Source organism: Cervus elaphus, chromosome 6 (genome assembly GCF_910594005.1).
Source record: "Cervus elaphus chromosome 6, mCerEla1.1, whole genome shotgun sequence".
In the NCBI taxonomy this organism is placed as follows: Eukaryota; Metazoa; Chordata; class Mammalia; order Artiodactyla; family Cervidae; genus Cervus; species Cervus elaphus.
In genome coordinates, this window is record NC_057820.1 from 27,827,324 (window position 1) to 27,841,917 (window position 14,594).

The 14,594-nt window shown below is 40.0% G+C and overlaps 1 protein-coding gene across 2 annotated transcripts; it reads left to right on the top strand.

Moving 5' to 3' along the window:
- The first annotated feature begins 220 nt into the window (after nucleotides 1-220).
- LOC122696470 (cytochrome c oxidase assembly protein COX18, mitochondrial) lies at nucleotides 221-11,634 on the top strand. Of its 2 annotated transcripts, none has more exons than XM_043906507.1 (6): nucleotides 221-656; nucleotides 1,264-1,364; nucleotides 3,970-4,133; nucleotides 4,817-4,941; nucleotides 6,786-6,893; nucleotides 9,801-11,634. In XM_043906507.1, exons 1-6 carry the CDS (start codon nucleotides 315-317, stop codon nucleotides 9,984-9,986), a joined length of 1,026 nt encoding a protein of 341 aa, XP_043762442.1. In that variant the 5' UTR covers nucleotides 221-314; the 3' UTR covers nucleotides 9,987-11,634. The 2 variants fall into 2 exon arrangements, with proteins under 2 accessions (XP_043762442.1, XP_043762443.1); XM_043906508.1 differs by having other exon boundaries at nucleotides 4,820-4,941.
- The last annotated feature ends 2,960 nt before the right edge of the window (nucleotides 11,635-14,594 follow it).

Below are 14,594 nucleotides of genomic sequence, written 5' to 3' on the forward strand. Positions count from 1 at the left end.
CGGGCTCCGGGCACCAAGCCCCACCCCCAACACTCCAATTCCGGTCTAGCCTCGAGGAGCTCCACCACAGCAGCGCGAAAGTTTCGTGTCTGCGCAGTAGGCTTGCTCAGTGCCGCGTGGGAAAGGTGGGCCTTTCCTGCCTCGTGCGTCATCTCTAGTGCGACTCAGTACGTCACTGGCTTGACCAGGAAGGTCAATTGTGGCTACCCGCGGGCTCACGCCCACTTTACGCATGCGCGTAGCGGCCTCGGAGGAGCGGTGCGAGCTCCGCAGGTCCGTAAGGCCGGCGTTTCGGGCACAGCCTCCGCGCAGAGATGCTGTGCCGGCTCAGCGTTAGGTGGCTGCGGCCCCGGCCTGCCCTGCGAGTCCGTGTCCTGGAGCCATCGCTCGCACGGGCCCCCGCGGGCGGCGCCAAGCGCTCCGCTCTGCCAGTGTGGGCGGTGGCATCGGTCTCCACAGTTGGCCCGAGCGGCGCGGGAGGCTGGTACGAGGCCTTGGCTACGTCGGCGCCGGTACAGGGCGCAGAGGACGTGCTGCTCTTGGCCCACACCGCCTCGGGCCTGCCCTGGTGGGGTAGCATTCTCCTCACCACCGTGGCCCTGCGCGGGGCCGTCACGCTGCCCCTGGCCGCCTACCAGCACTACATCCTGGCCAAGGTGAGGGGTGCCGAGCCGCGCGTGGACCGTGCCTACCCGCTTCCGTGCTGAGGAGGGTCAGCGTCTCACCCGGAGCTTAAGGTCCCCAGTTACTTCCGGAGTACTGACCGTTAGTCATCAGCACCTTTAAGGCAGTAAGCTACTTTACAAAGAAGAATTAACACAGGCAGAAGCAAGTGCAGATTCTTTATGGCTCTGTAGCTACAAAGAGCATACTAAAGACTCTTAATAGACTACCGTTTCTTCAGTTTATATTACTGGAAAACCCAGGAATTGAAACATTAGAAGTGTGGAGTGTAGGGTTTATTTAATCCTTAAAATAACCCTGTGAAGTAGGTTCTGTTATACATTTTATATAAGAGGGAACAAGACTTTAGAGGTTGAATAATTTGCCCAACATCACACTGATAAGTGTATAAGCTGAAATTTTAATTTGATTTCAGTTGAGGATATCTTAACATCTTGTGAGCAATCTTAGAGTTTCTTGACACAACCAGTAAACCTCATTTTTTTAAATGAGTTTAGGGAATAGAGAGTAAAGTTAGGAATGGTTATGAATACAGATCTTTAATGTGCTCATAACAAAGTCTGCTTTTTTTTTAGCTAGGTGGAAAATTTGCAGCCAGAAATAAAAAACATTGCACGACATCTTAACCAAGAAGTTGCAGTTCGTGCACATCAGTTGGGATGGTCCAAGAGAGTTGCCAGGTAAGCTAATTCACTGCGTCTAAGACCATGAAAAAATAGATATGTATGTATGTATTTATTACAGGGTGTGCTATTCTGTAGCTTTAGCAGCAAAGTCGTTCATTTTACTCTTTAATATTTTAAAAAGTGTTTGTGGCATGATAGGTTTATATACTGGATTGAAAGCAAAAAAAGAGAGAAAGGAGAGTTCCTTGATCTTAAAGGACTCCAGACTACTGGAAAGGACAGATGTGTAATCAAATAATGACTGGATTAAGTGACTGTAAAAAAGATGATGTACGAGGAGTTAGGTCATCATGGGAAGTTAGGGAAGGCTTCACAGGATGCAGATACTGTGCCAGTTTGTTGAGATTTTAGTCAACAAAAGATGCAGGTTATTTACAGACTTGATCTTTTGACAGCATAGAGCAGGTAGCTGCCTAAAAGAATGCAGAGACAGAAAATATAAATGCCATGGTAAAAGCAACTGGGTAGGCTAGGAGTTGTTACTCTGCTATAGCTATCCTGTGTCATCTCCCTGAGCTCTTTGAGAGCCCTTGCCCAAGGGTGCTTGACCATGTTGTAGTTCTGTGTGGGCAGCCATCCACTAAGCACTTTTAAGTCTTCCTCCTCCTATCAGCCTGCCCTAGTTCTGCTTAGTTAGGTTCCCAAATTCTGATTCTTACTAGACTGTGACAAAGTGTTCAGCAGCTCACAGCAATGAGAAAAATAAGAGTTTCTTAGTATAAATATATAATGTGTATATATATGGGTATATGTGTGTTAGTCAGTCAGTCGTGTCCAACTCTTTGTGACCCCAGAGACTCTAGCCCGCCAGGCTCCTCTGTCCCTGGGATTCTCCAGGTAAGAATACTAGAGTGGATTGCCAGATCCTTCTCTAGGGGATCTTCCCCACCCAGGGATCAAACCCAGGTCTCCTACATTGCAGGCAGATTCTTTACCATTTGAGCCACCAGGGAAGGCCCTGTCCATATATTTTTATCTATATAGGTATAAATTTGCCAACTATCTTCAATATGAAATTGAGTCCCTCTTTATATAGTGTTTAAAGGACCTGCCATTTTTAAAAAACCATTCTTATAGCTTAATGTCTTTACTTGATAAAATAAAAAGATGGTAAACCTGTAGTTCTGAAGTTTTACTGATCAAGGAAGTCTGAGGGCTACAGCTCTAGCCCAGAAGAACACATAGAGCTGCTCAGGTGGGTTACAAATGCAGCCTAGATAAGACTGTGCCACCGTACTTAGGCAGCCCTGGCGCGATGATTGTCCAGACGCATCCCCACACTGATGAATGACTTTCTAGAGGAAGACATCATCTGAGGGTTTCCTGCATTGACAGTGGAACCGGCTTTTGAAGAATGAAAGGGAATTTGTCAGGTGAACAAACAGCCAGGAAAGTGGACAGTCTGCAAAGATGATATAATAACTTCCAAGGCATATTTATGTGAAAGTCTGAGTTGTTGGATGACCCAGGTCATTCAAGGGGCCAGAAAAAGAGTAACAGGAAATAAAGTTGAGAGTGGGCGAAGACTGAATTACAAGGAGTCTGGAATGTCTCTGTGTACTGTCTTAATTCAGTGCGTTATAATTTGATTAAATTCCGCAAACCTATTGAAAACCTACCTTGTACAAAACATGCCACAAGAGATTTAAAGATGAAGACCCATCCAATACTGTAGTCTGGAAAGTGGGACTTAAGAACAGAAGTTAAAAAAAAAACAGAGGAGTGACTAATATGGTTTACAGAGAAACAGAAAATCTTTATGAAAGAATTGACTGAAGAATGGAGACTGTTTTGACAGGTCAAGAGCATACATAGTACAAAACCACATTGCTCTAAAAGGTATGTTCGGGGATCAGGTGATTGAGTTTGGCTGGAATGGAGAAATTTGAGTAAAATGTGCTTTCACCTCCAGTATTTCTTTTTTTTTTTTTCTGATTTAAATTCTGGTCATACCATGTTAGTAGTGAAATTTCCCTTGCTAAAGCCTAGTTTGCCTAAGACCTCCAGAAACAAAGCCTATAGTTTGACAGCGTCACATTTCTCAAATTATTATGTAATTTGTTTACATTGTGAACAAACTTTGAGTGAAAGGCTTTATTTGCCTTTTTGTTTAGGCAGCTGCTTGGTGTAGCCTAGGGGCTTCCCTTATAACTCAGTTGGTAAAGAATCAGTCTGCAATGCAGGAGACCCCGGTTCGATTCCTGGGTCGGGAAGATCTGCTGGAGAAGGGACAGGCTACCCACTCCAGTATTCTTGGGCTTCCCTGGTAGCTCAGCTGGTAAAGAACCCATCTGCAACGCAGGAGATCTGGATTCTATCCCTGGGTTGGGAAGATCCCCTGGAGAAGGGAAAGGCTACCCAGTCCAGTATTCTGGCCTGGAGAATTCCATGGAGTATGTAGTCCATGGGGTTGCAAAGAGTCAGACACTACTGAGCGACTTTCACTTCACTTTGCTGTAGCTTATGACAGCCAAAAATCCTGCATAAATCCTTTCACCAGTAACCACAGCATGGGTGTGTTTATCCTGTAGGGATAAAGCACAACTAGTATTCACATGATATTTTCTCCTTTCCCTTTTTCTCTCTTCCCTCAAACTAGGCTCACTTACCTAAAGACTATGCGGAGGCTTGTTTCAGAGCTCTATGTTCGGGATAACTGCCACCCCTTCAAAGCAACTGTGCTGGTCTGGATTCAGCTTCCAATGTGGATCTTCATGTCTATCGCTCTCCGAAATTTTAGCACAGGGGCAGCGCATTCAGAAGGTAGTTACTGTTGAAATATAATTCCCCCAAACAAGTTCTCTAACACTGTCTTGTATTCTAAAGAAAAAGCAAAAAAATAAAAAACATCCAAACTTTCTGTAATTGGAATACACTTTTATCAGCTCCCTTACACAGGTATAGAATTTCAAATATTAAGTGTGACCAAACTAGCTGTATTGAGAATACAAATCAGTTTAGGAAGAATGTCCCTAGTACTACTTCTTGGAAGTCTTAATAAAATTAGTGTTACAATTCCATAATATGGTTTCAGGGCCATGAATTTTTTCTATTTATAAATTTAAGAAGCCAGAAAAACTTTCACAGTTATAAGTGTAAGTATTAATATGAAAGGTTACAAACTAAGGGGCTTGTTTTAACTTTCATTTAAAGGCATTTCTAACCATAAAGTAATCTAAATTGACTTGAAAGAAAGCAGCCTGTAGACAAGTAATTTTTTAAATTTCACTCTGTAAGGGTTACTGCTACGTGTCTTTAGTGTCTCCACATCCATTTGCTCCAGAAACTTCTTAACCTCTTTCTCAGTACAAGAACTAACTTATGTTGTGTAATGAAAATAACTTGAATAAAAAATGCAAGTCTTCAGTGTGAGGAACACCTTACTGGAATCACTTCCCTCTGCTATTTTTAGAAATTCTTTTGTTTTATTTATAAAAATGTTTCAGCAGGTTTTTCTGTTCAGGAGCAGTTAACTACTGGTGGGGTCCTGTGGTTTCATGACCTCACTGCTCTGGATTCCACTTGGATTCTGCCTGTTTCCGTTGGTGTCATCAATTTATTAATAGTGGAGGTCAGTGGTTTTAAATAAGATTTGCTTGCCATTTAAATCACTGAGATTTTTGTTGCTGTCCCCACATCAGATATAAATGAATTTGAATTACTGGTGATAGCTCTGAGCTAACATTGAGACTCCTTGTTTTTTTGTTTTTTTAATATATATTTTTTTATTTATTTAACTGCACTGGGTCTTAGTTGTGACATGTAGGAACTTTGAGTTGTGGCATGTCGGATCTAGTTCCCTGACCAGGGATCGAACCTGGGCCGCCTGCATAGTGGGCGCAGAGTCTTAGCTAGTCATGAGACCCCTTGGTTTTGGTCACAGATCAGCTGTTGATTAATTTTCTGGGGCCAGTTCCTTAACTTCTCTGGGGGATCAAAATGCTCATAATTTAAAATAAGAGAGCTGAATTGGAACAGATCCAAAATCTCCTTCAACTGTAAAATGGTACCATGCTAGTACATAACAGTTTTGTGATTCGATTTTTGGTAAAGGCAGCGGTTAAGATGTCAATCTGGTCTTATTCCCACAATATGTTGATGTTTTGTGGGTATGTTTAAATATGTCAATTAAACATACCTGACTGCCATTTTTAGTCATAGAATTTCTTTATAAAATGGAATGGAAACATACATATGAAATACGACCCCTTAGCCATATCTTACCATTAGCTCATGCTACTTTACTCAACTTGAATTTAGGGGAAACTTGTCTTTAGTTCCATAAAGAATTGTTCTTAGACTCTTGAGAAGAACGTAGACCCTTTAACTAGAAATCTTAGAAGAGATCTAATGCAGTTGAGATTTCACAGACCTCATATCTGCTGATCACTGTTTGGGAAATCTAGTACACCCCTTATTTTTTGAAATAAGATGAGAAATATGAAGATTCTCTCAGGTGTTAGAAAAGACCTGAGGAAAGACTCTGTGTAGTCTAAGTGTGTTACCCTAAGAGCATCTAGCATAGTTTTGTGAACTTGGTTAGTAATTAGTATTTCTTAGGAAGAAGGAAGTGATGACACAAGTTCACAGTGAATTAATGTCAGTCTTCTCATCTTTCTTTTATTCCATCTAACTACCCAGCATGCATAAATTTAATAAAAGCCTATTCTTGCCTAACATTTACTATGTACCAGGCACTACTGTAAGCAATTCACATGAATTAACTCATTTAATTCTTAACAATAGTCCTATGATGTAGGTGCTATTATTATCCCCATCTTAAGGTGGAGATGGGAGGCATAGAAAGGTGAAGTAACTTGTCCAAAGTCACGTAACCACTAAATGCAGGACTGCCATATGATTCTCGTAATTTGAGTGTAGAATTGCAGAATCTGTGCTCATACTCATTAAGCTAAACTGCCTTATAAGTGATTCATAAACCATAACTCCTCTTCCTAGCCTTCTTATTTCTTTTCCGTGGCCCATGTAACCAGATCACAAACCTTTCAGATACTTGCTAAGTTCTTTCTCTATGCCAGGCCCTGTATTTAGTTGCTGAAAAACAAGGGTAATGATTCACACATAATACCTATCTTGAAGGGACTTCAGTTTTACAATCTTTAGAAAACACTGATCTCTAAAAATTATGCTTTGATCCTATTTAATATAGATGAATCTCTTTATTGCTGTTACTTAGTTCCATTTAAGAATTTTACATAATAATTACCACGTTTTTTAAAAGATGGTTGATCAACCAATGATAGTTGACAAATCAGTGTTTTGTTTTTTTTATTTTTATTGCTTTTGTTAAAATATAGGTAGAGGCCAGTCGAAGATCGCTTTGCATTTTAAAGCCTGTCTCACTTAATGTGTATTTAGATAATCAGCATGTGTGTGTATATTTTACCCCTTCAGATTTTTGCTCTGCAAAAACTTGGAAAGGCTCGTTTTCAGAAGTATGTTACTTACTTTGTTCGTGCACTGTCAGTGTTGATGATTCCAATCGCGGCGACAGTACCTTCAGTGAGTAAGCACCAGCATTGTGTGAAGCGTGAGCTAAATATAAATTCTCTCTGTTTTTAGCTTAGACTGACTGACGTTGTGCCTCTTCTGTTGTGCTTCCTCTGACTACTTAATCCCCTACTGGTTTCTGATTTCTGTAATAACAAATCTACTGACTCTGTCACCAGGTGACATCTGAATGTTTCTTGGGCTTGGTTAATCTTCCTTTACGTGAATGTTTCTTACCCCTCCATTTTCCTCCTTTTTTTTTTTTTTAATCTTGCAGAGTACTATGAACAGTACTATGAATGTAGCATTTGCTCTGTTTGATTAGTTGATGTATTGAATTCTTTTTGTCTTCACAGAGGGATCCAAGGAATTTAGCATTTAAAAAAAAAAAAAAATTTTTCCCCACCAAGGGTCCACATGGGTTCATATGTAATATTATTTGATCTCATAGAAATTTTATGAGATAGGTATACTTGCCCCCATTTATATGTAATTAAACTTTTATAGAAATAGAAAAATAATGTTATATTTGCAGTTATTTCATTTTTTAGCCTTTTGCTTCTTTTTCATGGATACTTTAGTGCTAAAATGGTTAAAGCTGTATCAGTATATCTGTCTTTGCTCAGAATCAACACGGAGACCATAAAGTAGTAGTCATTTGTTCCTGGTGGTTCAAGTTCTGTCCCTTGTATAAAAGTACTTCATAGGACTTGTCTTAAAAATCTGAAATAGTATGTTTTCAGCATCAGAAATGTCTGTTAAATACTTTTCATCTGTCACTTAGACATAGTACTGTCATTAATCCTCATTTCTAAAATAGACACCATAATGTCTATGAAAATTAATGAAATAACAAGTGCCTGTTATAGTACTTCTCATATAATAATAATGTTATAAAATACTCTGTAAAAACATAATAATGCAAATTCACTACATTTCTAAGGAGAAATAATACCAGTTATAACTGAGGAAACCCACAGATCAAGTAAAATAGCAGTAAAGTTCTAATGAGAAGTTGGGTTCCAAGTGAGTAACAGAGACCTTTTCATACGTAGGAGAGTCAGAATGAGGCATTTAATGTAGAGCTGATACGGCAGCTCGTGAAGACATGAGAAAGACTGCCTAGTTCTCTCAACGCTGCATCGTCCACAAGCTGTCATTCTTGTCTTGAAGGCCGCAGGATCGTCATGATGGCCACTGAGGCTTGTTATCTTGCAAGAGTAGTAAAAGCGCGCTTCAGCTACAGTCAGATGCTTCAGCTACAGTCAGCCACTTAAGAACCCTTGCCAGATGCCACACCAAACACTTGTGCTTACATCTTAAATATGTGGCCATACCAAACTGCAGAAGAGGATGAAAAATATAGTCGGTTTTTTTTTTCAGATGGCAATATACCTTGCTGAAAATTAGGATTTTATTACTAATGAAGATGAATGATACTTAGTAGGCAGTTTGTAGTCTGAAGTAGATGCGACCAGGGTACTGTTTGCTTCATAGATAAGTTTGATGATAATGCTAGCTAATATTTAATCAACATGAACTTTGTGCCAGGCCCTGTTTTAAGTCATTTATGTACATACATACATACACACACACACACACACACACACACACACGTATGTATTAGTACATATATTTCTCCCAACAGTGCACTGAAGTAGGTGCTATTATAATCTTCAGTTTAACCCTGAGAGAGGTTAAGTAACTCATGGTCACTCATCTGTTCAGTGGCAAAGTCTTCATACACATCCAGGCATTTTGGCTCTTACTCTTTAGCGACTATGCTTATCTGCCTTTAAGATTTCATTACTTCCCTTAAAAACTTGTTCTGGAACAAATAAATGCTTAATATGAGCCACTTACTGTGCTTACTACACTACATGGATTTTCTCATTTATTCTTCACAGCATCCCTGGGTACAGTCTGTCCCTCATTTTATAGAAGAGAAAACTGAAACAAGAGAAATAACTTGCCAAAAGTTAAATAAATAGATTTCAAACTCAGGCAGTTTGACCCCAGGACTGGACTCAGCTAGCATATGGTCTTGCCTCTGGGTCCTGATTACCTTCTGATACCAAAGAAAAGTTGAGAAAAGATGTATGTGTGTATGGATGTATATTTGTATGTATATGTAGGGTTGTTTCAAGAGGCTGCAGACTAAAAGACTACCAACTATATCTGAGGAAACCCCCAGATCAAGTAAAGTAGCAGTAAAGTTCTAATGAAAAGTTGGGTTCCAAGTGAGTAACAGAGACCAAAAAAACAATGCCTTAAATAGCCAAAAGTGGATCCTTTCATATATAGGAAAGTCAGAATTAGGCAACTTAATGTAACAGCTCTGTGAAGACATGAGAAAAACAGCTCTTTGACCTAAATAACTGGATCTCAGTGGTGGTAGAAAAGAAAGTAGAGGGTTGGGCTGAGACGCTTTGTCTCAGGAAAAGGCAAAGACAATCTGTTCCTGACTACACTTAGAAACTAGTTCCTGGGAAAATTTGGAAGATAGGTGACTGTGTATAGGTGTAGGGAAGCTAAGTTTGCCGTCATAAATGGCCGTGCCGCCAGCAGCCTGCCTGCTGGGTAGCCGTTTGTCGAGACTCCTGGTGGGGAAACGGTATGCTTAATTGCCAAAGAAGAAAATGAGACCTCTCTTGGATCCCTGCCTGGGAGCAGTTCTCTGCCATCCACTTTCTGTCGCCAATATCTCTCCTTTTGGTTTCTTTTCATTTTGGGGGTCTTCTTTCAACTTTCTTACCTATCTGTTAGATCTGACCCAGGTATCTATTAGCTACTGAAGGTCTTATTCAGTCCTGGTGTTCGGTTTACAGAGATTGTTGATTTTCTTTTTTACTGCCTACCTGTCTTTAGACCTTGGAGAATGGAGAGATGCTGACATTATGTCCTTTTTTCTCGTCGCAGTCAATCGTCCTCTACTGGTTGTGCTCCAGCTTCATGGGCCTTTCACAGAACTTGCTGCTCCGTTCTCCTAGATTTCGCCAACTCTGCAGGATCCCGTTGACCAAGTTAGATTCAGACACTCCTTATAAGGACCTCCTGGCTGCCTTTCACTCCAAATTCATTTCAAGAAAACCACGTACTTTATAGTAATTTTTGAAACAATTACAGGTTTCACTGTTAATGTATTTAGAAGATTTAGAACTTCAGATATGATTTAATTTGCTTTTGTTTAAAATCATGAGCTCTGTGAAGTACTGTGGATTAAGATACAACCCAGATATATATAACAATACTTAAAATCTTTTACGTGCTGAACATGTAGTATATTTAATTGTATGCTAAGACTGTAAAAGTGGAATCAAAGTGTCAGGCCCTGTTTATAAAATTACAACTTGCTAGAGGTTCCAGAACTTTGGAGAACAGGACCAGAAAAGTTTATAAAATAAGATAATCCAGTGAGGTGATTTCTAAAATTTGTAGGATGTGGAGGATCATAGACCTGTTTGATCTTTTAATAAAGCCATGGTTTTCTCTTCAGAAAAGTCCTTGAAACACAAATGGAGGCCTTTATTAAGCCTCCCTCCCAACTCCTGAAGGCCTTCTGGTAATTCCTGGTTAATAATTCCATTCTAATGGAACAAGTTAATGTATGATTTTAAAATGAAAGGGACTTGAGATACATGCTGTGGAGTAGTCCACACATGTAAGAAAGTACCTAACATGGTAGGTGGTGATGCTTTTCAACTGTGCTCTGAAAGAATATAAGAAGTGTACGTTCCTGTCTCTCTAATTTAGGAAGTCTGCAGTACAGGGCATGGCACTGAGTGCTGCTGGAGCCCAGAGTGGACAGTCTTAGGCTAATCATAGAGAACGTGAAGGGACTCAGTGTCTCTGAGAACCTGTTAAGTAAGCGAAAATTTTGTATTAGGGTCGAGATAATGCTAGTCAGGAGATTTCTTTAGACCTGTATGTCTTGATGTGATAATACATAACATTAAGTTGGTCTGAGAATATATATTACCAAATTCATAATTTCATAGCTTAAAAACGAGCCAAATTTTAAAAGCTTAAATGATCAGGATAGTATTTATCAAGTTTTAATAATAATTACTGAATACATGAAAATACATTAGTTTCAATGTTCAGTTAGTCAGTTCAGTTGCTCAGTCGTGTCTGACTCTTTGTGACTCCGTGAACCACAGCACGCCAGGCCTCCCTGTCCATCACCATCTCCTGGAGTCCACCCAGAGCCATGTCCATCGAGTCAGTGATGCCATCCAACCATCTCATCTATCATCCCGTTATGTTACTAGAAGTTAAATAGTACATGAAGAATCAGCTTATTCAGCCAGAAAGCATGCATCTGAACAGCATGTCTTCATTCATTAGAGATGTAATTGTTGATCACATGATTGTGAAATAGGATTATTTTGCAGAATTCTGGAGATGGAGTTGTTTGAGTCTTTTCTGTAATCTCAAAGTACAGTAGACCCTTGTCTGTTGTGGGCCCAAAGCCACAACCATTAAAAGCTTTGAACTGTCAGCAGCTGGAATCCCAACAAACTGCTGGATCAAACTTCACTAGCTAAGAACTTACATAGCCATGGGAGGGAATGATTCCGTGATTCCTGTACATAATAACTGGCCTGCCATCATTTGTGGAATACAGTCTAAAAGTAAAAAGGACTGTTAAAAATCTTTGAACTTTATTTGGTAATTGTATGGCCCTTGTGAGTATTGTGTTTCTGTTTTGGAACTCTTATTCTCAGATGAAGTAAAGTGATATTTACTGGTATATTTGTTTTCTGTGGATGCTGTTAACAAAATCTTCATGCTGCTTATGTACCAAGAGGAAGATGCTGTTGAATATATTGGATATTATATATCTCTTTCAGATTTTTCTTTTAAGGGATAGATTTAGGGATTGCCCTTGAAATAGGTCCTACAAGAGGGTCCTCCCCACAGTTCACCACTGCTGCACTCAGAAAGCCTAGCCTTCATGTCTGTTTCACCTAAGACTTCCCATAACTCAGTTAAGAATTGGTAAAATTCTTGTTTTATAGCAAAATAAAAGTTTACAGTTTTTCTTTACCCCTTTGGGCTTCCTCCCTCCCCTTTAGCCTATATTGTGCATCTGCATAAACCAGAGCTCCTTAGGAGATGACATTCCATCTTAATCTCATCAGTGGACACAAGGAGAAACACTTCCTTCTTTTTTTAATTTTGTTTTGGTTTTGTGCATTAAAAATTTTAGTTAGTACTCAGCCCACACACAAACAAATCCTCCCACACTTCTCCTTGTAAGGGACTGTGATAACCTGTGGCCCACTATTCCTGTGGGTCTGGATTGTGTAAACTCTAAATAGCATAAACAGTGTCATACTATCATTTGACATAAACCCAAAAGGCTTTCCCAGTAGTTGCATGGTAAAGAATCCACCTGCCAATGCAGGAGACACAGGTTTGATCACTGGGTTTGTACAGTACAGGGGGATACAACCCACTCCAGTATTCTTGCCTTGGGAATCCCATGGACAGAGAAGCCTGGCAGGCTACAGTCCACGAGGTCACAGAGTCAAACAACTGAGCGACTGATTACGCGCCACCAGTCCTCCTCTTTGTCCCCAAAACTTAGGGTGCGTTGACCTCTAATTGGCAGGACAGTCCCCAGAGCTTTCTGATTGTCTCCCAGATTATAATCCTCAAATTGGCTTGAATAAAATTTCACATCTTTTTCCTTAGACTGTTAATTTTTTCTGTTGGCAAAGCTGTGTATTAAAGCATTTTAATCCTGGTTGATTTCCTGTCCATAGGAAGTGCAAAACCTAGCAGTTACCACAAGAAAGAAAAATTACCAGCTGAGGAATGGCAGCAAAAGATTTAATAGAGGGAGCTCTTTCACACTGAGGCCTTGCCTAGTTCTTAAAACAGTAACTTTTTGCTTTGCTGTCCCTTGAACATGAGGGAAATGCACAACTGTCCCAAAGGAATATATAACAAACCTCTGTTCCTTTGTCCTCTACCATGACTACCTCTTGACTACCCAGTTTTTACATAACTTGCAAGATCGTCTAATTGACTAAGCCTATACTGCTGATTTTGTTCTATAAAATGAGGACTCTGGGGTGTTTGAGAACAAAAACATTGATGGAAAGACCAAAATAAAAATAAATGCTTCAGGAAAGCACCCAGTCTTATTGAGTTGTTCTAAGGCAACAACAACAAAAAAATTTCTGTCCTTGAAGATCCCTGCTAAATCCCAGAGAGCCAAGCATTACATGACAAGCCTCTAGGGACCATTTTGAGGAAACTTCAGTGGGCAGACTTTTCCTTTTGTATCCCTGATAAGGCGATTATATTTGTTTTTCTTTAGTTGAGAAGGCAGCATTATATTTAGCTTTGGTTTTTTTCTTCTGCCTAAGTTGTAGCTCTCCAGGAAAACTTAAAACTGGAGTATAAAATAGAGTGAACTATATCCCTTCCATTGCAGCTGCATTTCTGCATGTTTCAACAGTGGTATAATTAATAATTTGAGGAATTTCTTCTAATTATAACCTCAAACTTCCTGGATTTTCTGAGGGTAAAGAGTATTTAAAATATCAATTCTGTATCTATGTAAGAATTAACAGCCTCTTATTTCATGCTATTCAAAATGTATCCCATACGTTGCTACACTTGGGAAAACTGAAATTCCATTATAAAAGCTTCAGTTATGCTTGTATCAGGCTTCAAATACGGATGTTCCATTTTGGGATCCAGATAAAAACTAGAAATTCCCATGTAAAATTACAGTCATGGGTTAAATGTCAAGTCCTAGTAAAAGGTAGTGAGTGCTTATAAAATAAAGTTAAAAGTCCACAGGACTTCCTTGGCAGTCCAGTGATTAAGATTCTGGGTTTCCAATGCAGAGCGAGTAGGTTCAGTCCCAGGATGGGGAACTGAGATTCCATGTGCTGCATGATGGCCAAAATAAGATAAAAGTCACAACCAAGTAGAGATTTTGAAATGAAATATGTTCTCCCTTATCTTTGTTGTTGAGTCACTCAGTTATGTCGACTCTTTGCGACCCCATGGACTGCAGCATGCCAGGCTTCCCTGTCCTTCACCAACTCCCGGAGCTTGCTCAAACTGCTGTACATTGAATTGGTGATGCCATCCAACCACCTCATCCTCTGTTTTCCCCTTCTCCTCCTGCCTTCAATCTTTCCCAGTATCAGGGTCTTTTCCAATGAGTCATTTCTTCAAATTAAATGCCAAAGTATTGGAGCTTCAGTGACAGTCCTTCCAATGAATGTTCAAGACTGATTTCCTTTAGGATTGACTGGTTGGATCTCCTTGCAATCCAAGGGACTCTCAGGAGTCTTCTCCAACACCACAGTTCAAAAGCATCTATTCTTCAGCGTTCAGCTTTACGGTCCAGCTCTCACATCCACACATGACTACTGGAAAAACCATAGCTTTGACCAGAAAGACCTTTGTCGGCCAAGTGATGTCTGTGCTTTTTAACATGCTGTCTAGGTTGGTCATAGCTTTTCTTCTAAGGAGCAAGCGTCTTTTAATTTCATGGCTGCAGTCACTGTCTGCAATGATTTTGGAGTCCCCCAAAAAAGTCTCTCAGTGTTTCCAGTATTTCCCCATCTATTTGCCATGAAGTGATGAAACCAGATGCCATGATCTTAGTTTTCTGACTGTTGAGTTTTAAGCCTACTTTTCACTCTCCTCTTTCACTTTCATCAAGAGGCTCTTTAGTTCTTC

Bases quoted from the DNA above. Each gene is read 5' to 3' on its own strand.
- LOC122696470 (XM_043906507.1), top strand. From the start codon at position 315: ATGCTGTGCCGGCTCAGCGTTAGGTGGCTGCGGCCCCGGCCTGCCCTG. The intron at 1,365-3,969 runs GTAAGCTAATTC...CCCTCAAACTAG, and splicing joins TGGTCCAAGAGAGTTGCCAG to GCTCACTTACCTAAAGACTA. The intron at 4,942-6,785 runs GTCAGTGGTTTT...TTACCCCTTCAG, and splicing joins TCAATTTATTAATAGTGGAG to ATTTTTGCTCTGCAAAAACT.